This window comes from Lepidochelys kempii, chromosome 2 (assembly GCF_965140285.1).
Source record: "Lepidochelys kempii isolate rLepKem1 chromosome 2, rLepKem1.hap1, whole genome shotgun sequence".
In the NCBI taxonomy this organism is placed as follows: domain Eukaryota; kingdom Metazoa; phylum Chordata; order Testudines; family Cheloniidae; genus Lepidochelys; species Lepidochelys kempii.
Window position 1 is genome coordinate 8,913,323 of NC_136381.1, and position 26,429 is coordinate 8,939,751.

The following is a 26,429-nucleotide window of genomic DNA, read 5'->3' on the forward strand; positions in this document are numbered from 1 at the left end:
CCTCTCTCTCCAGAACAAACGGTAGCTCTCACTGAGTTATGTACGCACATTGGGTGCAGAGAGAGTGTGTGTGTGTGTTTTCTCTAAGCTGTGTGGCCGCCCAACATCTATCAAGTGCTGTGCACTTCAGGTGCCTCTCCCCACCACTGCCGCGCTGCTCCTGCCCTCTGCCTTGGAGCCCCTGGCCAGCTGCTCCCGGGAGCCTCCCGCTTGCTGTGCAGAGTGGGGAGGGGGGGGTGCTGATATCAGGGTGTCCCCCTCCCCCCTGTACTCCATCTCCACGGTGCAGGGATCATGACAGGGCTCAGGGCAGAGAGGAGCTTACTGGCGGCTGCCGCTGTGTCTGAACAAGCAGGCTTCAGACTGGCGAGAGCCGATCTACTTAAAGGGGCAGCACGTCTCTCTCTCTTACGCACGCGTGCACACATATGCACTCTGTGTCTCTGTCTTTCACACTCACCTCCCAACACATACTTGTGGTGGTGGTGTTGTTACTTCTTGGTACTTCCTGCCATGCACATATATTCTCTGTAATTTTATTCTTTCAGAGTGCTGTTACTTGAGTTGTTTGACTGGTCTATGCATTTCATAATTTTTATTTCTCCTACCCTTAAATTTAATTCTTGGAGTGGTGAATTCTAAAATTCCTAACCTGTCCTGGCTGGAGTAATCATTCCTATGGTAACTTTTAAAAAATATATATGATATCTAGGGTTTTTGTTTCTACTGGTGGTGCATATCCCGCACATACCTTGATATGGTGCACATAACAAAATTCATTCCACACGTGGATGGAAAAAGTTAGAGGGAATGTTGTTCCCCACCTGTGACACTGACATTCAAGAGCCGTATTAGCAGCTAGCGTGAAGGCTGCTCGCCTGGCTTACTTAAAACAAAGCAGATGGCAAGGAGCCCTTATTGATAGCACACAGATGTGACTGGAGAGATGACAGGTCCTGGCGTGTCCTACTCCATCTTCATCCACGGTGACTGGAGCGTCTCATGCCAGGACTCCTGATCCTCACAGGTTGCACTTGCATGTCTGAGGCGATCGCGGCTGCATGAGAACTCTGTGGGTGACCCGTTGGCAGGCCTGTGGAGACCAGGACAGGGGTAGTGTGTGTCTCAGGACTACCGTGTGTTGTCCGGAGGCGATAAGCAGTGAGCTGTATGACTCGGAGCTTGGAAGCTGCCACTCAGTCCACTTCTAAACCAGAATTGAGGGCTGGCCAATGAGGGCAAAAGAGGGATTTGGAAGTAAAACCAGGAGGAGCTGGGGGAGACTGAGAAAAGGGGTATGTTTGGGTGTCATTTATCTCTATCTAGCTAGCTTGTTTGCCCAAATCGTGAATTAGAAAAGGCAGATCTGTACCCTGGGCTTCCTTGGGTCCCGTTGGTATAACAGACAAAGTTCACAATAGCAGCAGCATTTTTAATTGTGCGTTTTACACATTAAGCTATGTAACATAGGCCAGCTGAATGCAGGTGCCCCTGCTCTGCTTGGGGAGCATTCCTACAATGGAGCTGGGAGCAGAACCAGCTGGTTAGGATGTCACCATCAGCGGCCCATAAAAAGGCAGAATAAATAGCAAGGGGGCTGGAGTGGGAGGTCCCAAACCCTTTTGGTTTCAGTTCCCCCACCAGGCTTAAAGCTTCCCGCAGCTTTCCCTTTTAAACACTGGAGCAGTTATCACAGAGCGGACAGCTCTCCCAGCCTGCCTGGCTTAGGGAAAGAGGCAGCTGCCCACTTTCATTGGGACTGGCAGTGATCTTTTCCCCCATCCAACTGTGTTAAGTGAGGATGTTGTACAGCATTCGGTCCCTGTTCCCCACCGTATACGCTCCAGCTCAGTCCATTTCTGCTTCATTTTTGGCGAGAGAGCCTGCCTAGTACTGGTCTGCACCACAGAGAGTTTCCACTGGGTGTGGAAGGCAGAGCTGACCTATACAATGCAGAGGACAACCTTGAATGTAACTTGCCTCATATATATTTTAGGGTGCATAAACTGCATGCTTCTGAGTTATAGGCACACAATGACCCTGGGGAACCCATGTCCAGGTTCTGCTACTGCAGTGCTCTCCCAGTGCCTGCGGCTGGGGGTGCTCAAGGGATGGGGCGTGTTGAGTGCACACGCATATACCACAGTGCACACAGCCCTTGTGCGCACACACGGTTAAGTGAACCTCTTCTCTTTTGAGCACCTCCATATGCAGTCACTGTTTGGAGCAGTATGCAAATGTTAACGTCCCTGGACATGGGTGTCCGGTTGTGGCTTGGCTGAGGGTTTCATTGATACTGGCCATTCAAATGGAGATGGAATGCCCCATCTTTGAATCTGTAGAGCCTGAGGGCGTCCCATGGTCTTAGCAGTCTCAGAAAACTGATGAAAATGATGCGACTGCAGTAAGCACAAATGGGCTTGATCTGCAGGGTGCTTTGGTTCTGGGTCAGATTCGGATGCGGTGATCACCAGGCCCTGCAATCAGGGTATTGCGCCGGTCAGACCCGGGCCCTGCGCTGCACAATGCAAACCTGTTAGTGTGCTGAGATCACTGGGTGCGTCTCTGAAGGAGCAGAAATCTTTGTTCTGCAAGCTCGCCCGCATGTGACGCTCTGCACGACATGCAAGCAGGAGTTTAAGAGGCTTTTGATTCTCTTTTGGAGGAGAGACGTGGCCGGGAACGTTGGGAACCTTTCCCCAGCGAGATAGAGGGTGCCAGTACATCCCAGGCCTTTCGGGGCCCCCTGTGAGCTCCGTACATACCGTTCTAATCACATCATGCTCATTCCCAGGGAGTCAGGGACGTTCGGAGTTATACATGTGCTGTACAGATCAAAGACATGTACAGAATTTCTGCAAGAGGTAAGTGCTTTTCAGTCCACTATTCCCAATTTTCTAAAGCCTAATGAGTATGATTGACACTTACTAGTTCTAACCCCAGATCACTCTAGGCTTAACAGCCTTACGTTATGCACCGTGGTCAGTATCCATCCCTGAACTTCAGCTTCCTCGGCATGGTGAGGAGGCAAAGTGCTTTCAAAGCGCACAGCAACCCTCCACAAAAGATGGGATGACTCAGGCAGCAGGATTCCCTAATGCACAGAGCACCGATTCTCCAGTATGGCCAGTGGGTAGTTGAAATTGCATCATTGATTTAGACAAACCAAAAAAAAGCCTCAAGGGTTTTTTATCATCTTATATCAGTGATGACTTCAGTACAAGGCGTTAATGCCCACATACATTCTTTCTGCGCTGCACCATATGTCGTTTGCATTTGCAATGTTGCGTTGGCACAGAGTAATGTTTCTGTACTCTGCTCCTCGGGGTGGGTGCTCTTCATACATTACAGCCCATAGTGTGCCATAACGCCAGAAGTAGATATATTACATTGTCTTTGTATTACACTCGTGCCTAGAGGTGCCACCCAAGATCAAGGCCCCATTGTGCGAGATGCATCTCCTTCCCCAGAGAGCTGTCAGTCTCAGTAGACAAGGGCTGGAGGGGAAAGAGGTGAAGTGACTTGCCCAGGGTCATGCAGCAGGTCACTGGCAGAGCTTGAAATAGGCTCCAAATCTCCTGACTCCAGCCCATTTTACTGACCACTGGACTGCGTTGTCTCCCTAGACTGGTCACCAATCCCCCTCCATATAGACCAGTCCACCAGAATGAAGTTATTACACTATACATAGACCCTCTGAGGCATGTGTATTTCATATAGGTCAACACATCGTCTTCCCATAGGCTTTGACTTTATACTGGAGCTCTCTAGTGACAAATCTGGTTGGAACATATTGAAGAAACTTGTCCTGTTGTTGAAAACAGAACTTATCATGAAAAATTGTTGGCGTGTGTGTGGGTTCCCCCAGTCTCCAAAAAAACAAAACAATTTAATAAAAGTTTATTTGGAAACTTTTGGTAAAGGGGGAAAAACCCCATCAGATTGAAAGAATACAAAGACTAAAGGGAAAAATAAGCAGTGGTATGAAAGCAAAATAGAATGAACAAATGAAAAGAGAAATGTCAAGCTGAGGATAGTGTGTAAAATAGTTTAGGAGCAGTGAAACTAGGGTTGGTAAAAGAGTGAAGGGAATAAATACCTCAGAAAGAGGGGAGAAAATGACAGAGGGGACGTGGCAAATAGCAGAGTGAACAAAGCTGGGCTAAACTCCATCAGTGCACATGCTTTTGAGTTGAACATGTGCGCAGCTGCATTGAGTTCAAAGTTAGATGCCCGGTTGCAAGTCTTTTCAGGGTCAGGGCTTATGTGAGTCAAGCTCGCTGCAGAACAGACTTCCGCCAATGTTTGGTCTGCAGTCAAAGCTGTTACGAAGTCTGTCTGAACATTTGTGGGCAAGTTTTTGTTTGGAAGCACCGCCTGGGGTTTTAACTGTTGGAGGCCCATTAAATTAAAAGAGATGCTCCTTTTAAGAGTCAAAATGCTTTAAGAAAATCTGCCACACATTGTTTTATTTGAATACACAGTGCTGTGTTCCTAAAATGCCCCAGCCTGTTGTGCTTTTGGCCTGATGGATTCAGCGCCACTCTGCTTTGAAATAGGCTTGGCGAAATAGCATTCTGGAGTTTCCCCATGTATTGTGTGGGAATAATTTACAAACAGAACACCCAGCAGCCTTGCAGACATATTCAGGACTCTGAGGGCTTGTCTATAGCCAGGGTTTCATCAGTTCACCTAAAGGTATGATCCCTTTTAAACCTATTTAACTTAAATCAATGCAAAAGATTGTGTGGACACTCTGAGATAAGCTAGGTTTATTTCAGTTTAGCTTGTCAGTTAGAAACAGATTTCAACGAGACCAAAAGAAGCTGCTCTGAACCAAAAAAGCATCCACACGGGTTTGCACTCGTACAACTAAACCAATGCAAACTCGCGTTTAGACAACTGCTGAATCAAATTGGATTCTCTTTTCCTTGCATATCAAGGAGTCAAGGTTCTACAGGCCAACTCGGGGTCTCAGTCTCGTCTCTGCACCCCCACTGTCCTTCTCTTTCGCCCTTGTTGAAACCTGCGCATCTTCCTTTTCAAAGGTGGCTGCTTGTTTTGGGTGCGTGATTTGAGATGCTTCATTGGGCCTGATTGCCAGAGGGTTGGCACTTTCTGAGCCCTTTAAGTTGCCTGAAGTTGGGCGCCCCAAAATCACGAGTCATTTCTGCAATTCTCAGCCACCCCGTCTCTTTGGAGAGTCGGACTGCACTGTAAATCTCTTGGGAAGTGTGCTTCTAAACCTTCCTGCTGATGGTGGGGTTTAGAGGCGCCTAAAGCTTTAATTCAGTTACACTTGGGTGTGCAGTGAAAACAGTCTGCCCCAGTGGGGGAGGGAGAGTTGTAAATGATGTGGTGAGCAGTTTACACACACACACATGCGCCCGCGAATGACCTAGCACAGCCCACTTTGCTAGGGGCGTCAACCCTGCTCATGTGAGTCAGACCAATCAGAGCCTTTATCCTATCCAAATGAATATAGGAGGACCTGCCATGCCCTGAAATTGAGGCAGAATGAGGAGCGGAAAGCTGGAAATGACACAGGAGTTGTGTATTTTACATACATTGTTGCCTGCAGCCTCAGATCCATGGTCCAGTGTGTGGGATGCACATAGCAGTGGGGGGAGGGGTATTTTGGGTCAGTGTGAAGGAGCTGACGGGCTTTAACGAAGAGGCATACATACCAGTGTCTAGCTCTTGTGTTCCGCCACCACCCACGCAACAGATCAGAAGGGCTCGTGCCATGGAGGGGGGGCCGTCTGAAGCATCTGGGATTAGCCCCCTAATCGTCCTTGAGATGAAATAGTCATCACTGAGCATGGTCGGTAATTCTGTACTGCGGGCGCCTGGCTCACAGGTGGATAGCGTTTCTCTCTCCGTCTGTCTGCAATGGGGTAACCTTTCAACTTGTCAATTCCAAAATGTCAGGGAAGGTTGTAGGCACCAGTGGGCAGAACCCTATTGATCTGGGTGAAAGCAGAAGAACTGAAAGGAGCCCCGATGTGGGGAGAATTGGGAGAGGCACTCGGAGTCCTGGTATGGGAAGTGGGGGTTGGAGGGAGGCCCTGAAATAGAGGGGGACAGGAGGGAGGCGCACAGGGAGCTGGTGGGGGAGGATGGAGGGAGGCAAGGAGCCCCGTGCACAGTGATCTTTGCCGATAGCAGCAACAAGGTGTGAGCTGTAGCTCACGAAAGCTCATGCTCAGATAAATTGGTTAGTCTCTAAGGTGCCACGAGTCCTCCTATTCTTTTTGCAAATACAGACTAACACGGCTGCTACTCTGAAACCAGCAACAAGGTGTGAGATTCCCTAGTGTAAAGACAGACGGGAGGAGCCTGGGTTGAGACTGCTATGCAGATGGGGATAGTTAGAGGGGTGTGGATGAGGTGGAGGGATGGGGGCAGCACATTGCAGTTTGATCTGTTAATGCTTAGAAGGCACTGAGTCGCGTCAATCATCAGACCCTTCCCCCCACCCCCAAGGAGGGAGGCCTTTCACCAGAAGAGCCCACTCTTAAAGCTCCACAACTCCCTTCCCCAAAGAACAGCCCTGTGGCCTCCAATCCCTCCTCCCCCTGCACTGCTCATTCTGTGCAGTTGGACCCTGCCCGGGCCAGCTAGACCCTATCAGCTCATGTCAGGATTCTTGCCGGGGGCCCCAACAGGGGTGAGGTGGGAAAAGTGGGTCTCACGTTTCAGCAGCCGGGAGCTCCCCCTACTTCCTGGCGCAGAAGCGCCCTGTCCGCGGTGCCCACTCAGAGTGGGAATTTGCCCGTTCCAATGCCACGCACATCTAATAAGTAGCTGTTTGTCTAAGCACTCTCCCCAGAACCCGTTGGATACAGATCCTGGGCTATTGCATGGTAAACTTACATTGCTGCCCGACACGCTGCTCCGCCGGTCTCGGCTCCCTGCTTAATGGCGCGTGTCCTGAGTGGCTAAAGCTGGGGAAATAATTGTAATGCTAATTCTCACCTCTGTAGCTTGCTAATGATTATGCATTAAACCCAGTAATGAAAGGGAAAACCTGGGCCATACTTTGCCTTATTGCTGATATTGGCTATAGAGGCCTCAGCCAGGCCTGGGCAGTGCCCAAAGAGCTTTGTGGTCCAGGGCTCTGACCCTGTGCTGCTGTGGCCATGCAGAGCACCGCCGACTCTAACAGTCCACCCATGCAACGTCAGTTGTGTGACTGGAGCCTGCAAGATAACAGGCGGCTGAGGCAAACGAGCAGTGGGGTGGGGACAGGTGAGGCAGGATGGGAGGATGTTGTAGCCTAGACCGCTTGTAGCCAATCAGAAGCAGTTATCCCAGCTCACAGCCCCTGCCTACTCGTTTCTCTGTGGGTGATACAAACGCTTGGGAGGGTAACCTGTGTGTCTAGCCCTTATGGGGGTTGAGGTCAGCGTGGGGAAGGCAGCAGGTTAGCTTGAGTGTAACACAAGGGTTACTTCACATGCAGCCTGGCAGGGACGCAGCACACCTACCTCCCCGACACACCATGGCCACCCTCGTATGGGTCAGGGTCATCCCTGGCACGTGTCTGCCCTGCCACCCTCGCCAGCTCTTCACCTGACTCTCTGTCACCCTGAACTGAGCGGTGTGAAAAGCCCTTGGTCTTGGCTCTCGCCAGATCCTGCCTGTTGCAGGCATGCGCCCAGGGCCAGAGCCTCTTTCTGGATTCCTAGAGGCTAAAGCCGGAAAGCGAGCCTTCTGCTGACCGAGTCTGACCTCTGGCATAAGAAAGGCCGGAGCGCTCCACCCAGTGTATCCGGCGCCACGCCCGCAACTCGTGATTGAGCCAGAGCAGATCTGTTAGGCCGTGTCTACACTAGAGCACTTACAGCGGGACCGCTTTACTGACGCAGCTGCACCCCTGTAAGATCGCTCGAGTCGCTGCTCTGTGCCGAAGGGAGAGAGCTTCCCTGCTGACATAGCACTGTGCCTCTGTCAGTGTAACTTATGGCACACGGGTGTTTGTTTCACACCCCGGAGCGACCTAAGTTATACCTACAAAAGTGGGAGTGTAGACATGGCCGTAGAAAGACTTCAAGAGACTGAGATCACGTCCCTAGGTAAGCTGTCCCTATGGTCGATGGTCTCACTGTTAGCAGTGTACACCTTATGTCTAGTCTGATGTCTTACTGGGCAACGTAGACAGCCCAGTCCATGTCTCGCGAATGAGATTTCCAAAAGGGAGTCGTGATTTTGGCTGGCCCCAATGTTTGTTGCCAAACTGTAGGCATTTTAGAGGGCCCTGTCTTCCAGGGAGGGTTGAGCTCCCTCGGCCCTTAAAAATTAATCCTCTTTCAGGTGTGTCAAGCTGGGTGTCTGAAATCAGTAGCCATTGGCCCCTGGCTGTAACCTGATCTCCCAAAGTCCACAGACTATTGACATGTCAGTAAATGACTTGTTAGCTACACTCAGTGGCTGCTTGGGGCGTGGTGGGACGGGAAGGCTGTGGGTTCGTTGCTTCCTCTGCTTCGTGGCATGTGTGTTGTCTGCTGGGCTTCTTTATTTCAGCGTCCGAGCCGTTGCAAAGCAGATTGAATCTGCCAACTCCTTTGTTTAGCCAGGAACAGGCAGTGGGGGGTAGGGACAGGGAGTGCTTGTTTCAAGTTAAACGAGGCAATATTGCGGTTTCACTATCTGTATCCATCTCCCTTGTGGTTAGAAGCCTCTTAGCTTTACTGTCCTTTTTACCTTACACGCCCTTTTCCCAAAGAGGGCAGGGCTGGCCTTTCACTGGTGGCTTAATTGCGCTTTGATGGGTGTCAGTCTCCGGGACACAGGCCAGCTCATAGGCTCTCTTTCGGTGGTCGGGTTGGCGGGGGCCTTTCGGAAGTTGTAACTTTTTGGCTCAGGAAGGAAGTCTGTTTTCCTCCGAGTTCCCACTCCCTGTGGCTGTAGCTGGCAGCGTCTGATCCAGCAGTTACTGTTCCCACCCACACTCAGCTCAAACATGTGAACTGCAACATCTGCCAAACCCCGCATGTGTTTTGAATTTATGGAGGCAGGAGCTTGGCCGCTGTCACTAGCTAAAGCAATAAGACATGGAGATGGAGCCATACCCTAGAAATGAACCTTTGAAAGCCACGTCTGTTACCTTCTTCGGTCAGTGCTGTAAAGTTACCCCTGCAGGAAAGGCTCCCTTATGGTTTAACTTGCTAAGAAACTCGGGTTGCCCCTTGTTAGCTGTGTGTGGCTTTTACTGCTAAACATTTACAGCAGCTCACCCAAGGATTTCAGAGCATGTAAATACGAGCCTCGCAGCCCCACCCCTGCGAGGCTAGAAATAATCATAACTAGCTCTGACCCAGTCCTTCTCTTGAGTAGATCTCCATGTGCTTTACAAAGGAGCTCAGTATCATTATCCCCGTTTTACAGAGGGGGAAACTGAGTCACAGAGGTGCCTCTCCCAAGGTCACCCAGCAGGTCAGGGGCAAAGCTAGGAATAGAACCCAGTTCGTCTGAGTCCCAGTCCAGTTCTCTGTCCACGAGGTCACACTGTCTGGTAGTAATCCATAGCAATGTGTCTCGTACAGCTGAGCAAACCGAGTCACAGAGAGAGGTAAAGCATCTCAGACAGGAACAGCCCAGTTCTCCTTCTGTTGTAGGGAGGATGCTGTGCTTTAGAAATACAGCCCTGGGGAAATGGGAGATTGGCGGAAGCTTCAAGTGCCTTCCTCTCCACTGTGTTGGTTTGTAAGATTCTGACTTTATGTATCTATTGCTAACTGCTCTCCCTCCCCTTCCCCCACCTGCCCTTCCATTAGGACTGGCCCTTTGATGACGGCGCTCCTCCCCCCAGCAAAATAGTGGAAGACTGGCTCAACTTGCTGAAAACCAAGTTCTGCGAAGACCCTGGCTGCTGTGTGGCAGTTCATTGTGTGGCTGGCCTGGGCCGGTAAGTGAGGGCTCGAAAGGAGCTAGGAGCTGCCCTTAGGAAGAACAGCTAGATTTAAATATCTTGTTAAAGGGAGATGTCTCCTGTTACAACGAACTGCTAAGTCCCTTGAAGCTTACTGAGCTGCAGAGAAGGTAAATTCTCCCTCTTTTTCCCAGCTCTTCCTTTGTGCAGTTGGCAGGGCTGTTCGTATCATCAGACCATGCTTGATGGGACTCATCTTGGCCTCTGTGTTGTCAGGGCCCCTTCTTGTTTGGGGAGGGTCTTCCATGCAGCCACACAGGATGGGGACAAAAATCTTTTAACAAGAAAATGGGATTGTAAAAGTTCCGACGCTGGCAGGAGAAGCCAGGCCAGGTTAGAGAGACGAGATGGGGGAGGTCAAATCTTTTATTGGACCAACTTCTGTTGGGGAAAGAGACAAACCTTCGAACAACTCAAGCTTGAAAGTTTGTCTCTTTCCCCAACAGAAGTTGGTCCAGTAAAAGATCTGACCTCCCCCATCCTGTCTCACTAATATCCTGGGACCGACACAGCTACAACAACGCTGCACACAACAATGGAAGAGAGCTCAACTCCTTAGGGGTTTTTATAAACACCCTGGATTTCAGCTCGACAGCCTCGCTCTTTAAGGGGCGAGGTGTGATCTAGAGAGCGTCCTTGGGGAGCAGCTGGGCCTCACACTTGTCCTCAGTGCAAGTTACCTAAAGCAGCTGTGGCCAGGCCGAGCAGGGGGTGTGTGTGTGTTAATGAGCAGTCTCCAGTCCTCAGCTGAAGCAGATTAGGATAGAATCATAGAAGGATCCTGATTCAGCAAACCACTGAAGTACATCCCATTGAAGTCCATGGGATTTAAACTTGTGCTGAAGCACGGAGGGGCCAGATTGAATAGTGGGGAAGGGGGTGGGACTCTTCTGAGCTCTGCCTACGAGTCACCATGATGAGAGATCGCTCACCGCAGGTGTGCAAAATAGGAACTATGCTGGGCTCTTTGAGCTTGGCTTCCCCTCCGCGGGAGTTGACCGTGCCCATGGGCTCTGCCTGGCTTCTCAGTTTGGGTGGCTAAATAAATACAATGGTGGCAGCTCCCAGATGCCACCCACTTGGCTTTAATGGGAATTGGGCATTTGAATCCATGAGGTGGCTTTGAAGATCACAGCCCAACACCCCATGGTCTGGCTGGGTGGCGTGCATAACAGCTGTTCATTTTGCTCACTCCATTACTTATTAAATCCCTTTAAGGTACCTGGGGAAAGAAAGGCAGGCACTACATAAATCAGTGACCTGGCCAAAACTGGGCAAGCTAAAGAGAGTGATGACTTTATACCTCTTCCCTGTATTTAGAGATGTGATCTGTCATTCCCTTGCAGGGCTTCTCGATCCTGGTCCCTGTCTGGGAACGAATCTCTCTTTTGGTTTAAAACCCGCCCCAGAAACAAAGCAGGATTCCAAGTGCAGGTTGTCACACAGTCGTCTGCAACAGCTTTTAATATGCTCTTGGAATCCTGTATCATTCACATACTGGAGTGTCACAACGACCTAGGTTGTATTAAGGTCTGTCATGTAAACGTGGCTTGTAAAATCTCCCCCCGTTAAAACTAGAAGCCACTTTTCAGACACTTTGTATCTAGTCCACTTCGGTCTGGTTTGGTTTTTGTTTGTTTTATGGTTTGTTTGGTTTTTTTCCTTTAGTAATCTACTTGAAAATCATTTGCCAAATTCCTCTGAAATCAAAGCTGTGTTTTATAGGGAGAGCAGTAGACAGGTGTAAGCTCTGTCCTCTCTTTATTTTATCCTCCTTGCTTTAAAAGGAGCATCGTTTCTCTAGGCATGGATATGCTGCACCTCAGAGCTCCAACCTCGAGTTAATTTTTGTGGCCAAACGACAAAGCCTGAAACCCAGAATTTATGTGGTGGGAAATGGCAGTGAACACACCACTATAACTGTGCTGCTGGGGGTTGCTCTGGGAACCTATTGTAGGAGAAGCTGGATGCAAGTGTGTCTGTTTCTGTGTGATCTCTGCGTGCTGTATAACCCGTTGATTTTGTGTGTGCATTCATGGTGCTGTGGGTTTAGCGTGGGGGGGATTGTTGATGTGATGACAGTAGGTTTGGGAAGAGTCCATGAGTTTTTCGGTGCTTTTTGTTCAAGGCTCTTATCACTGTTGGCATTTCTTTAATTAAAGTAGGAAGTGACTCCTCTTGTAATTACTTTCCAGAGCTCCTGTTCTCGTAGCCCTGGCTCTGATTGAGAGCGGGATGAAGTATGAAGATGCCATTCAGTTCATCAGACAGTAAGTGGCCTGGAATAAACCCCTCCACTGTGTGCCAAGCAGCAAATTGACAGTGTAAAATATCCAGAGTGACATGGCGTGCCCCAGGGAATAAATCACTGGTGCTCACGAGAGGGGCAAGTCCTGTTTCAGAGCCGCACCAGGGGGCCGGGAGAGCATGAACTTGTGAACTCCTCTGAGCGGCTGGGTGGAAGCAGGGTGAAATAACCTTCAGAAACTTGCTTTATCCTCCCCTGAACTGGCAGGAGATGGAGAAAATGAGTCTCACGCGCCTGGTGGCTGCATAGAGAGGGAACGAAGCCTGTCATCCTCCTAGCTCTAAATTAGACACCACCTTCATATAAAAACAAACCTGGTGCTATATTTTTGTTTGCTTTCCCCCCGCGGCTGGCCTGTGCTCCATGGGTCGAGCTGTCTGTCGGGAGTCTGTGTGTGTAAATCGGTAGCCAGAGCTGAGCAGATCCAGCCCACTTTTTTTGCTGCTCATCATCAGTTGCTGTTTCCCCCGCTATGTTGGTGGTTGTGGGCCAGAGGGATCAGGGAATAATTAGTCGGCTAAACTCCTAGTGACCTATTAATGCAGACTTCATTCTGGAGTCCTGAGCAGTTCATTAGCAGAGCTCGGATCCCCCAGGCGAAGGGCTGCGCCTTCAGTTCTGCTGCATTGACAGCTACTCGGTAAATGTAACAAAGATTGCAGAGGTCCTGGGCAGCAAAATAACTAAATGCTAAAGGGAAGGAAGGAAGGAGACGAATGGATAAGTTGATTTCTAGACCAACAATCATCTTAATCAGAAGGCAGGCGCGGAAAGCAGCGAGGGTCATGCACTGTGTGTGTGTGTGTGTGTGTGTGTGTAAGAAGTTGACCAAACTCGCACGTGCTGTGACTGGTTGGTTTTTTTTTCATGACAGACGTTTCTATTTAGCCGGTCTGCAGGGCAGGGCAGTGGGGAGGGCTGTATGGCTCTCTGGCGTTCTTCGCTCCTGGGAACTCCACTCTTGACCGTTCTGTTGGTCATAAGTCAGCCTAGGCTATAATAGACCTTTCTCGTAGCTGATACTTGCTGTTAGCCACTGTTTCTATATTCGTCTACGATCCCACTCTAGTCTTCATAATATATTCTGGTCCATGCCCTGCAGCTCCCATTTAGGACTGCAAAAATGGGGATTATTCTCTTTCCCCTTTCTCTGATGCCAGCTATGACTGCAGGAGGGAGAGAGGTTTTCCATGAACACCAAGTATGTCAGTCTCTATCTATGGTCTGATCCCCAGTTCCTGCCCCAGATGATGAGTCCCACTCAGCTATTTCTGCTCAGGCTCCTCCTTCAGGCGCACTCCATTTTCATTGGAAAGGTTTCGTTGTGTATGTAGAACAGAGCAATTCAAAATGGAGGGGTAAATCGGGGACTAGCAATAGAAGAGCCAATTAGCAGAGCCAGCCCTGAGTTCTCCATAGTCTGTTATCGGTATTAGCCCAGTTTTAAATGCCCCAGAGCCAAGAGGTTCCCACCATTTCCTTGGGAGAGGCTAATCCACAGCCTGTTAGATCTCCCCGCTAGGGTACTGTTCAGCCTAAATTTCCCTCTGCTTAACTTCAGCCTGTGGGAGTTCGCTCCATCCCATATTTCTTGACTCCCCAGGTAACAGGGTTAGTGTAGCTGCAGACACGCAGGCCTCCTGCAGTCAAAGTTGGATTTGCTGCACAGCTGAGTGCAAGAGGGAGGACAGGGGAGAAATGCAGCTTTTAGGAACTTGCCCTCTGGCTTCACTAATTGAGCAGCAACCTCTCTGGCTTCGAACGCCCAGCCTGGGAGGTGCGTGATGTGTCCCCCCAGAGCCTCTACAGCCACTTGCTGGCCATTGGGCCTGTTAGTCTTCCAGGGTTCTGCCTGGACACTGAGAGATGAGCGGGAGGCAGAGAGTGCCGGGGTGCAGGGCTGGTTCTCGGACGCTCCCCAGTCTTGGAGCACTAATGGCTTTCTCTTTGTGTTCCAGGAAGCGCAGAGGAGCCATCAACAGCAAGCAGCTAATGTACTTGGAAAAATACCGGCCAAAGCAGAGACTCCGATTCAAGGACCCTCACAACCACAAGAACAAATGCTGCATCATGTAACCTCAGCAACCTCTTGCCAAAACACACGCACAGACACACACATGCGGGCACGCAGGGTCGGACGGTGGAGTTGCGGGGAGCTTGGACAAAGTGGCACTGACCTTTCTTTGTAAATGGGGTGCTCTCTCTTTAAAGAATCGCTGCACCCCTGGCCAGCTAAGGTCGAGGAGGGAAGATGGTTAGGCATCTCGCTCCTGGTTTTAATGAACAGAGAATTAGCCCATCATTCCTCCCACCCCAAAAAATCTCCCTTCCCCCTCCTCACCCCTTCCCCACCTGCAGGCGGAGCTTGAGTTGATCTGAATTCTTTGCACTGAGAGTGAAAACCATCTGAACCCACCTGCAGGAAGAGATCTGTCTATGCCGTGCTGCCCTGGGGATGGGTTGCGGGAGGAAAAGCTGCAGAGAATTTGCCTGCTGCCTGGCGTGTGAACAGCCGCAGTCTGGCGATGTGTCAAATACGCTCTGTCGGGCCAGCCCCTTCCACTGGGTTTGCTGGATCGGGGGTTAGGACATGCTCTGAGGTTGGGTTTCCTCTCTGGTGACAGACATTCTTCCCTCTCTCTTCTCTCTGTGCTGCTCTTCATTAGGGCAGCACTGTTACGTGTCCCAGTGGGGCACGTAGCATCCAGAGCAAGTGGATTGTTTTATTTCCCTAAAGGGCTTCAGTAGAGCTGGCTCCAGTCAGTCACCTGGGGCAGAGTGTTGTTGAGGGAGGAGACGGCACTGTACAAACGCCGCTCCCTGGCTGAATTCCAGCCCTGCGCTGAACATCCCCCGTGTGTCTCGTGGGACCTTAACTCCACAGCAGAGAACTCAGTTCATTCAGATCTCAAGGGCTCTCTTCCCCCGCCCAGCTACCTCCCTCCTTTGCCTGAAAAGAACCTGGCCCAAGAGTTCCTTTTCTCCTTCTGAAATCAAATGGTCTTCTTTTGGGGGAGTGGGTTGTACACGGGGGTGAGGGGGTTTGGGAATGGAAGGGGAGTGCGTTGCTGTGGCCAGTAAAGGGTCTTCTAGCTGGGAGGAGAGGGGCTTAGGTGTGGATGCTAGCCCGCTGTTGGACAGGTGCATCCCAGAGCATATTCACACCCTCCAAATACAGACTCTGGGACTGGGTTGGTGCCGGGGCTCACAGGGAGGGAGAAGGGGCAGCCGGACAATTTGATGTCACAGAGGCGAAGCGTGCGAGGGAGTTGGGAGTATGTGAAATTTCGGTCTCATTTTTGGATCGTAGGAGTTTCCCGTCTGGCTCAGCGTTAGTGTAACTAGCCAGGATCTGCTTGTTTCACCTTGAAACCCACCGTCTGGCTGGAAGACTGAGCAGCTTCCTACATCAAGTGAACCCCAGGAGAGCACAAGGGGGCAGGTGGTGATATTGCTCTTGAAATTTGTCATCTTTTCCCTTCTGTCTGGGTCTGATCTTCCCCTTGGCACAGCGTCTGCTGCAGCAGCTTCCCGTTCGGGTAGCCAGCCCTCCGCGGTGACGTCCACCTTTGGCCATGACCCATGGCTGGGGTTAGGTACCACTGCCTTCGGGGAAACAACATGCAAGGGGCTAAGAGATGTTGGGTTCTCTCCAGATTGCTGCAGCTGTAACCCCAGGCTCCCCCGGCAGCTTGGGGAAATGAGCTGAGATCCTCTCCCTTGACACACATGGCCTGCATAAGTGCATTACCCAAGAAAGGGGAGCACCTCGGTTAGAGAAGGAGGCCAGTCCAGCGAAGCGGTGACTCCAGAACTCTGCTTCGGCAGAGATGCCCAGATTTGTAGGGGGACCGGGGATTGGGCCTCCGCAGAAAGGTACTACTATTCTGTCTTACCCCTTCCTCCATTCTAAGGAATCCAGGGGAGAGCAAGTGGCCGGTCTTCTCCTGGACTGCAGGTGTCAGCTTCCCTAGAGCACTGCCCACGTGTGTCCTGTCACCTCTTACCTCTTTATTAAATGCACAAGCTTTACAAAATGGGAAGCTGTTTAATGTGCTGCTTGTGTGATGATGGGAACGGGTGCTGCCGTGGGCAGCGTTTGGCTCGGATGCCGTCGCTGAGGGCTAGCGGGCAGAGCACACAGCGAGTGCCCACAATCACAGCTCCGTCATACGCTTCCCCTGTGGCTTGTGCCCATCACGTCACGTGTGTGTGTGTCCGTGTCCCGAAAGAGGAGATGAGAGGGGCTGGGAGGATGGATGCAAAGCGCCAAGCAGCCATTGAGTGTTAGGGGAGTGCTACGTGGTGGTGTCCTCCAGGAAGCTGCCCCTGCTAATCTGCATGAAAGTCGCTGGGGTTCTAGGTTTGGAGAGGGGGTAGGAAAGGCCAATCTCTTGCATGCAGGTCCTGTGGCGGGGAAGGATTAAGAAATTCTTCCTCCAAATCCTGCATCCATTTCTAAGGGCTCTCTGCTACACCGTGAGCGGAGGGGAGCCTGTGCCTGAAGAAAGGGGAGATTCCATGTGGGCAGCCTGCTCTGATTGGAAGGGGCAGGTGAGATGGGCACATCCAAACAGGTGCCACTTGCTTCTGACCCAGTGCCCCTGGGCTTGGGGAGTGCAGTGCTCCCCCGTGGGCATGGGGAGGGAGAGCAGCTTGGAAACCCCTGGAGTCTTCCCTTCTCTATATGGCTCCCTTCTGTGTCGGGAAGAATAGGGCCCCGTGTTTCTTCACCGGTGGTGAGGACTGGCATGGCCCGTGCCATTGCTTTACCCTGTGGCTGTGCATTTCTCCGAGCTCAGAACAAGGCTCCTTTAAAGGAGCCAGGCTCAGAAATCACTCACTGCCGGCTTGCTTTTCCCTAACCACCAGCCAATTGGGGAAGGGGGTCTCTAAAGGGATTTCAGTGACACTTCTCAGAGATGCAGCCCCAGGGAAGGGTTTTTCCCTCCTTCCCAGCCCCCTGGCTGTTCTAGGTTCTGCCATGAGCTGGCCAGCCCCACATTATCTCCCCTGCCCCCAATATCCAGGAACTAGCGATTGTTTAAAACTGGGGCGGGAAGCAGCCACCTTCCCTTGTGGCAGACGAATCTGCAATGCAAGGAGTGTTTGTGGGGGAGGGAGATGCAGGAACACCGCCCACGGGATCTCTGGGTCGCTACTGCACGTGCTTTCTTGTGGGGCTCTGGTGAACCTAGCGATAGGGAGTTCTCCACCCAGCCGCTGTCCTGAGTCGCTCTCTGAGCATGCCCAGGCGCTGCCGAGGACGCTTTGCATGGCCCGCGGATGCTCCCTGCTGTTTAAGGCCATGTGACATGGAAGATGGCCAATTTACACCCTCCCTGCTGTGCGGTGGAGAATGGAACGTGCTGGCCCGGTGTGAGCACGGCTTCAGCGGTGCTGTGCCAACTCAACCCCTCTGCGTGGGTCAGTCCAAGAGGAGAGGTCATGCCTCTTCCGCTGTCCCCTCTAACTTTGGGGGCAAGCTTGGGGGTAAGGGGGCAAATTGCCCTCCCTCCGCCCTGTACACTGCTGTATGCTTCCCAGTTTGTCAGTGCTATCGGCTTTGACCTCGCCTGGGTTCCAGCTCAGGATCTCTGTAAGCAGGCGCCTCCTTGTCGGGCATTCGAAGCGTGGATGGGCTCAGCAATTCATCTTCCCCAGCCCAGCCCACAACCTCTCCTGCTGCCCTGCAGCCAGCAGTAAAGATGGAACCCTCCAGTCTAGAAAGAGGCGCTGATGCCAGAAGTACTCCAAGCAAAACAGCCTGCAAGGTCACCCGTGCCCTGGGCGTGCTTCAAACTCCTCCTCGGAGTCGGCGCCTGGCTTGGCTTTGGAATCTGCCTTGACGTGCTCCGCGGCAGCACAACCCATTGACCCTGCACACACCCTCCCCCAAGTGAAATCCTTAACGCAGGCACGCTGGAGCATGGGTGTGTGTAAACACATGGCGACAATTACATCATAAACACCGCTGGGTGTGCTTATGGGGCGGCTGTCCAGTGGCAGAACTGATGTATTTAAACACCCATCACAACATGCTTTTCAAAATGTGTTTTCTTCTTGCAAGGGCAGGAATTAACGGATGAAAAATGGAACATATTTGCCTTCCACGAATCCTCCGGCCTTTCTTCTCTCATCAGCTCCATTTCCAAGCACTGCAGGGCACTGCAGCTCGTCTATCAAGGAACAGGGGCTGGAAGTCCCCGCCAAGGGAAAGAAGAATATAAACTTCCCCCCTCCTGAGCAGAACACAAAGAAATGATGAGAAAAGATCCACAGTGCAAAACCTTCCTTCCGGGGAAGCCAACCCAAGTTGTTCATGCTTATTGCATCCCGAATTGGAAATGTAGCCCATGCGTGCGGGCCCACTCACCTGCCATGCTGGCCAAGCACAAAGCCAGCATGAATGAATGGAAAGGACTCGGCCCCTCTGCGTAGTTTGTGATTGTAACTCATCATTGTAGAATCTTCCATGACTGTCCCGTGGGGATCATAAATGGGGATTACATATGCTGATTTCATCTGCGCCTTGTCAGTAATAGAAACGTAGGACAGAACCTATTCACGTGGATGGGCCCAGATGATCAACAATGATCTTGAGTGGCTCTGCTTTTGAGGTGCCCAACCTGAGCTGCCTTAGAGGGGCATTGACTTCCAAAAAGTGCTGACGATCAGGCACCATTGAAAGTCTCAAATTCTGGGCCCCTAAAACTGGACAGTCACCAGCCACTCCTGCAAATCTGTGCCCTGCAGCTTCCAGTCTGATCTCGTGAAGAAGGCTTTATAGATTCTTCTGGCATCTGCCAAGGAACCTGTGTAGGTTTAATGACTTCATGCTGCGTAACTTATTCGCAAACCGTCTCCGGTGCTGCCTCTCCTCTACCCCAAACGCCACCTCCTGAGTCACAGCCGGCACTTCACAGGATGCTCACGCTGAGGCCAGGCCCAAGGGGTTGGTTAGTAGCGTTATTCCCCCAGCTGGTACTGTGCGCTGCTGGGAGACACTGGTGACCTCGGGTCTGCACCACACTGAGCAATCAGCCGCTTTCACAGTGCCCCTGAGCAGGGCTGTGTTTCTGTGCCAGCAGCTCGTCTCTCATCTGCCTCTGGATCTTGGCAGGAATTTCCCACAAGGTCACTGCCGTTAGATGGAAGTGAGACGACACTGAGGTACTGTCTGTCTAGATAGTGTAGAGTAAGAGCACTCTCACCAGCCCTGTCTTTGATTTGCTACCAGGATCCTCCATGCTAGGGGATACACTTCTGCACACAAAGGAGCTCCTTAAATTCACATGGCGACATCCACGGTGGTTCTCCACTGTCAGAATCCAGGGCACAGAAATCCCCATCCTGGTTTAACCTGACATTAGTGGGTGCTCTACAAATCCGCGCAGGGTAGGAGAGAGTAGTGTGTTGCTGAGTATCAGAGAGGTTAGAGATGGGACAGACCTGCTGCAGCAGTAGCCCGGAGGGGATTAAGTTTGGTGTTTAACTGATGCAGATTGGATGCTCTGTTTCTCTCTGGTTTGCTCCTGGAGCGTTTATTTGCAGGCGTTCACAAAAGATGCTGTCGCCACAGGGTATTTGCACTGTGATTGTAGGTTCTCCTAACTTCTGCCCCATGTCCTAGGAGTACATACATCTCCACCCAACCCATCCCCTGCTCTCTGTGGGACACCCACCCAGCTCCCATGAACTCCCTTGGCATTTCTCCTCCAGTCCACTTCACTAGCACGTTTCACCTGGGCAAGAAGCCAGCACGATAGGGGACTGGGCAGGGGTGGGGGCGAGGCATGGAGGAGAAGGGTGTCAATCGTGAACTGCTGTTGCAGTCCGTGGCAGCAGGATTGTACCCTACATGTGGAGCCCTTGGCAGGTTGGGACAGGAACAGGGATCCTCGTGGGTGTATCATGAGTTACTTTAGAGGGCTGCAAAGTTAACCCCCGTCAGTGTTGCTTTCGTCCAGGGGTGGTGGGAGGGTGTTCTTGGGCCTCTTGGCCAAAATGCCTGGAGTGTCTCCATACACCCCCAGATCACAGCAGGCTGCAGCCATGTTGCTCCCCTAGTACAATCCATGTACCCTGCTGATAAATCCTCTTTTCCATCACATGACGGGCCTGCGAGAATACTGCACCCTGTAGCTTTCTCGCCCTCCCCTCCTGACCCTAATCCTCAGGGTAACGGCACTGCGGCCCAGGATGAGCAGGGATGTGCATCGGCACGAGCGCTTAGGGCATTCAGTGTGGGTCGGTGGCACGGCATAGTGAAGAGTGGCAATGGGTTTGGATCTGGTACGCTCCTCGGGGGGAGTGTGAGAGCTCCACCCGGTTCGGTTATGGGAGCCCCTTTGTGCCGCCCCCACCCCCATGAAGAGTTCAGAGATTGAAACAAGTGGCTCTTGTCTGTACTGGGGGGTGGGATCTGAACTCGGGGGGCGTTCTCTTTGGAGGGGGCTGGACGGGGACAAGTCACAGGATAAATCAGAATCAATTCCATTGGCATCATGGAACATGTAGAATTGATGTGACAGGAGACCGCTGTCTCCGCCTTGCTTTGAAGATTGGTATTGTGAACTCCCTCTGAAGGCCTCTGTGTGTTAAAATGGTGCCCAGTTTTCCAGGTCACTGCAAAACCATGCCCCCCTTAGCTGCTGTCATTGGTTTTTGATAGACACCTCTCTCCTGTGACGGAACTTGTTACCTCCTTTTGCTGAGTGGTGTTCTGTGTACGAGACCCCGATGGTTTTGGTCAGGGAGCGGGGAGGGTTCTCATGTCTCGGGCTCTCAGCTGGTCAAGAAGGGTCAGTCCAGCAGAAGTTCTCTGAGGAAATCTTTGTGCCTGCACAGTCATTACTTGCAAGTAAAAGCGATTGAGTGGAGCAGAGCTGGGGGTGGGAGGGAGGGTGGGGAATACCTGTACAGAAAAGGGATGGCGTCTTAAAGATGCAGTTTTAAAGCCTGGGGTTAGGATTGTCTAGATGGGACTAACAAAATCAAGCAGAAAAAGTGCTTAGATTTTCCTCAAAAAGAACAGGAGGACTTGTGGCACTTTAGAAATTAACCAATTTATTTGAGCATAAGCTTTCGTGAGCTACATGCATCCGATGAAGGGAGCTGTAGCTCACGAAAGCTTATGCTCAAATAAATTGGTTAGTCTCTAAGGTGCTAGAAGTCCTCCTTTTCTTTTTGCAGATACGGACTATCACGGCTGCTACTCTGAAACCAGATTTTCCTGTTTATCTCTAACATTTGCCACCATTTCTGGCTAGTAGCGACAGTTTTTGACGGCCAACCAGAGCAATATCTCCCCCACACACACACGGAACAGATGAGAGGATCTGCCGTTTCTCCTTCTCACCCCTGACATTGCTGCATCATTTCAGTGGCTTGATTCAAAGCAGGACTGTCTTTGCCTTGCCCCTCGCGCATGCGGCATTTCAGCAGTTGCACGGGTCTGGATAGAGGATGTTTGCTTTTGACTTCCTCCCACCAGCTCCTTGGCTGAGTCATTCCTCATGATGACCTGCAAAGAAGGGGGAAAAAACAGCTTTGTGCCTTTTTGTGCTTCGTGGTCCAAGATTTCCAAATGTGGGTGTAGAAAGGGAGGCTCCTAAACCCATTTTTAGGCAGCTAAAATGAAAGGTGCCTGGTTTTTTCAGAAGGGCTGAGCAGCCATCCTCTCGCTGTGTTCAGTGGGTGCTGAGCACTTTCCCTCTGGACGGAGGAGCCTGACTTGAGGTTCCAATTTCTGAACAGCTTGGCCGCGAAGTGTTTTCAAAGGCAATAGAAAAGGCCTGACATGTTGGGATTTTTCCTGCTGTGTCCACCCTTTCTTCCTGGAAGGTTCCCCAGACAATTGGAAAGCAAGCAGGTTTCAGATACTGGAGGCATCATAACCATGAAATGAGGCTTGCTGGACGGTGGAAGTGATTTATATTTGTGTTTGGTTTTGCTAACCCTTGTTTCTATCAAATACCCAACAAACTCTTGGAAGAAGAGAATTCGTAGTTAAAGGATTGTCCTTAATTGAAGTGGCCAGGGCATCAAGACCGTCCCCGAATCACTTCTCTGGATCATCCCAGCAAAACTAGGGCAAAACCTGATTGACATTCCTGATGTTTCAAATAAAAAACAAACAGGAGAGATAAATATTTCATGTCTCCTTTGTCTATCATAAGGAAGCAAAAAAAAAAGACATAAACTGAGCTGTAGGCACCATAGACCATATCCTTCTTCCCTTCCCTGTAAAATGAATTCTCTTAAATATTTAAATTCCTACCACTGACACTGTGCCAAACCCTAGCATGTATTTCAGACCCTCAGCATGATCGCTATAAACAGGCACACTGTAGCCAGCATCTGAAGAACCTTTGTGCTATTCATGAAGGAGAGGAATTGTCTCACTGAGCTTGAGTGGGGGTGGGAAATGTTAACCGGGGCGGGGGGGGCATTTCCTCTGTGTGTGTGTGTGTTACAATGTTTTGGCTTAAAATGATCATGTTTTCCCTTCTGTTCTCAATGCTTTGTGATAAAAAAAAAATAGAAAATACTGAAAGGTGACAGTGGTGAGGAGTGTGAAATACCCGCGTAAATGGCCACTTTTTCACCTGAGGTTTGTTTCTACCTATTTAAAGATTGTGTTATTGGTAAATTATGTTGTGGGTTTTGAGATAAAGCCACCACCTCCATGCTTGGGCTGAAGGAGCTTTCAGCAACAGGGTTATTACCCCGTTAGCCAATTTGGGAAGAGGCAGGGTCTTGTCTGTCGAAACAAAATGAGGGTTAAGTTGCTTTATTTTTCAAAACTGACACAAGGAAGCAAAAGAAAGATCCTTTTTTAAACTGCAGTTTACAAGTTCTTCTATCCCGTTTGCGTCTAACCACTTGGCTACATAGGCAGCTTCAGCTTTTGGTCGTCTTATGGATACTGTCTGGTGAGGCAAGAATTCGCCCGGTGTCTTTGCTCAGTGTGGGGCCATGGGACACTGGGCATCACATTTTCAAGCATATAACCAACATTCTTAGGGGGGTTTTTTTAGTCTTCTGCTTTACTTTAGATAATATTCTCCCGAAAGAACTCTTGATTTCCCAACTGTTTCTTTCTCGGCAACAAAGAACTGCATATAGTTTTCCTTTTAATCTCCATGGGCAATCTTAGTAGTATGTAGATTAAGCCCAACGACTTTTTTGGTCTGAGCCATAGCTAAATTATTATATCCAGTGCTTTTATACCAGACAGCATCACTTGGGTTATGCAGATGAGGTATAGGATCTTGACACTTTATAACCTTTTTTAAAAGAAAAGTCTGTTTACTTATGTCTTGTGTAAAATTGTATGCCTTTTAGTAATCACTTTTTTGAGTTTTATGAAATTCCTAAAGTGGATTAAGGGGGTTTTGCCTCCAGCAACAACAGCAAAATAAAAATAAAAGGGTTCACTGTTTTGTACATTTTGTTGTGGATTTTTCTTCAGTGTTCACCTTCGAGCTTTTGCAGATCAGGTGCTCTGTGTTCAAGCTTATGTTAGGCATGGCTTGTGTTAGGGGGGTGCTTAGGGGACGTCTACGCGGCAGCATGTCTCAGAACGCGGCTCGACAGACTCAGGCTCACAGGGCTCAGGCTACTGCATCAAAAATCGCCCTGTAGTCCTGGCTTGGGCTGGAGCTTTGGCTCTGAAGCCTACAGCAATGTTCCCTCTAATTTTTCCCATGCATCTGCAGAATGAATTTTTGTTATGTGCACCAATATGGAGGTGATATGTGACACATCGCCTCCATATTGGGGTGAAAAACAAAATTCATGTGGTGGGGGTGGGGCCGAGGGGTTTGGAGTGTGGGGCGGGCTCAGGGCTGGGGCAGGGAGTTGAGGTGTGGGGGGTGCAGACTCGGGTGGGGCTGGGGATGAGGGGCTCAGAGCTGGGGTGTGGGGGGGGTGAGGGCTCCGGCTGGGGGTGCGGGCTCTGGGGTGGGGCCAGGGATCTGGGGTTTGGGGTGCAGGCTGCCCCAGGGCTATGGCAGGGAGAGAGGACTCCTCCCAGCTCGCTCTCCCCGCAGCAGCACCTGGCCTGGTTGGGGGGAGAGCCGCCTCTCCCTATTGCAGCAGCTCCGGGGTTGGGGCAACAGGAGAGCTGCCTCTCTCCCAGCTGCGGCAGGTCCGGGACTGGGTTGGGGCCGCAGAAGGGGCGCCTCTCCTACGGCTGTGGCAGGTCTGGGGCTGTGGGAGAGGCATAGAATCATAGAATATCGGGGTTGGAAGGGACCTCAGGAGGTCATCAAAGCAGGACCAATCTCCAATTAAATCAAATTTAGTACCTGTGCGGCGCTTCATGGGCTGCTGTGCTTAGGGGAACATAGGTCTACATGGCTGTTTTTAGCACAGTAACCCAAGTCTGTTGACTTGGGCTCTGAGACTCGCTACTTCTCATTGCGTAGACATACCCTCAGAAGCCCCAGGTGAGATCAGGGCCCCATCCTAGTAGGCACTGGAGAGACACTTATTAAAAATTAGTCCCTACTCCAAATAGAGAAGGGAGGAGGGACAAAGAGGCCCAGAGAGGAGAAGCGACTTGCCCGGATCACACTGCAGGTCAGTGGCAGAAGCAGGAGTCGAATCCAGGTCTCCCAGTTCAGTGCTTTTTGGCCTGTCCTACAAGGCCCCACTCCACCCCACCTCCTCTCTCATTTCTTACCACCGACCCCTCCTTTATGGCGATCGAGCCTGGCTTACTATGTCCTTTGGCAGACAGCAAAGAACTGGTAAGTTATTGTCTGCATGTTGGAAACTTCCTGAAACTTGCTGTAAGGCCCAATGAGAAGAAACGAAGGGATGTGCCTACAGGCAGTCTTGCCCCACTACCCACCCCCCCCACCCCCCCACCCTCCAAGAAAGGTGGATGAGAAGGAAGGAGTACAGACATGCCTCCAGAACTGTGGATTGGAGAAAGTACACCGGGAGACCCATTGCAGGGCACATGTTGATCTATCTTGATTTTTAGTAAGGCCTTTGACACAGCCCCACGTCTCATTGTTCTCATAAGCAAACAAAAGGAAGTGTGGTCTAGAGGAAATTGCTGTAAGATGGGTGAAAAATTAGCTAAACAATCCCAGTGCCCTCAGCCTCTCCTCATAAGTCATGTGTTCCAGTCCCCTAATCATTTTTGTTGCTCTCCGCTGGACGTTCTCCAATTTTTCCACATCCTTCTTGTAGTGGGGGGCCCAAAACTGGACACAGTACTCCAGATGAGGCCTCACCAATGTTGAATAGATGGGAACGATCACGTCCCTCAACCTGCTGGCAATGCCCCTACTTATACAGCCCAAAATGCCATTGGCCTTCTTGGCAACAAGGGCACACTGTTGACTCATATCCAGCTTCTCATCCACTGTAACCCCTACATCCTTTTCTGCAGAACTTCTGCCTAGCCATTTGGTCCCTAGTCTGTAGCGGCACATGGGATTTTTCCATCCTAAGTGCAGGACTCTGCACTTGTCCTTGTTGAACCCCATCAGATTTCTTTTCCAGATACTTCAGAAGGAATGAACAGAACAGGGCAATTATCGAATGCTCCATCCTCTGTCATCCAGTCCCAGCTCCCAGTACTCAGTTTTAGGGACACCTAGAGCATGTGGTTGCATCCGTGACCATCTTGGTTAATACCCATTGATGGACCTGTCCTCCATGAACTTATCTAATTCTTCCATGTAAGACATGAGAGGTAATTGTCCCACCCAGCACTGGTGATACCTCAGCTGTGTCCAATTCTGGGTGCCACATTTTAAGAAAGAAGTGGGGGAAATGGAGAGTCCAGAGGAGAACCTGGAGTCCAGGCTGGCCCTCTGGAAAATAAATAAGATAGATGATAGATGAAGCCATCTTGTGATAGATGAAGCCATCCTGCAACCTGGAATTTGGAGCTGGATGGAGCATCTATGTTATCCAGGGTCTGTCAGATCTGGGTTTTTATGTTTAAATTAAACTGAACCATGCCAGTCTGCCAGGGGATACATGGATCATTGGCGGTGAGCTATGGGATGACGAGAATGACTGGAGAGTGCAGTTCACAGATCAACCTGAACTGGAGAACTTCACGGTGACCTTGAACTGTGATGACTTCTATGGGGGCCATTTGGTGGGTGACTGGGCCCAAATAGCAGAGCAATCTGTCAATGGCCTCCATGAAGTTGG

The 26,429-nt window shown here is 50.7% G+C and overlaps 1 protein-coding gene across 10 annotated transcripts in view; it reads left to right on the plus strand.

Moving 5' to 3' along the window:
• Positions 1-21,132, plus strand: part of PTP4A3 (protein tyrosine phosphatase 4A3) — a 172,197-nt gene extending 151,065 nt beyond the window's left edge. For all 10 annotated transcript variants that reach the window (XM_073329999.2, XM_073329998.2, XM_073330005.2 and 7 more), the window contains 3 exons: positions 9,780-9,910; positions 12,130-12,204; positions 14,201-21,132. In XM_073329999.2, the coding sequence (XP_073186100.1) occupies positions 9,780-9,910; positions 12,130-12,204; positions 14,201-14,318 (324 nt within the window). In that variant the 3' untranslated portion in view covers positions 14,319-21,132. The remainder of the gene's footprint in view (positions 1-9,779; positions 9,911-12,129; positions 12,205-14,200) is intronic.
• The last annotated feature ends 5,297 nt before the right edge of the window (positions 21,133-26,429 follow it).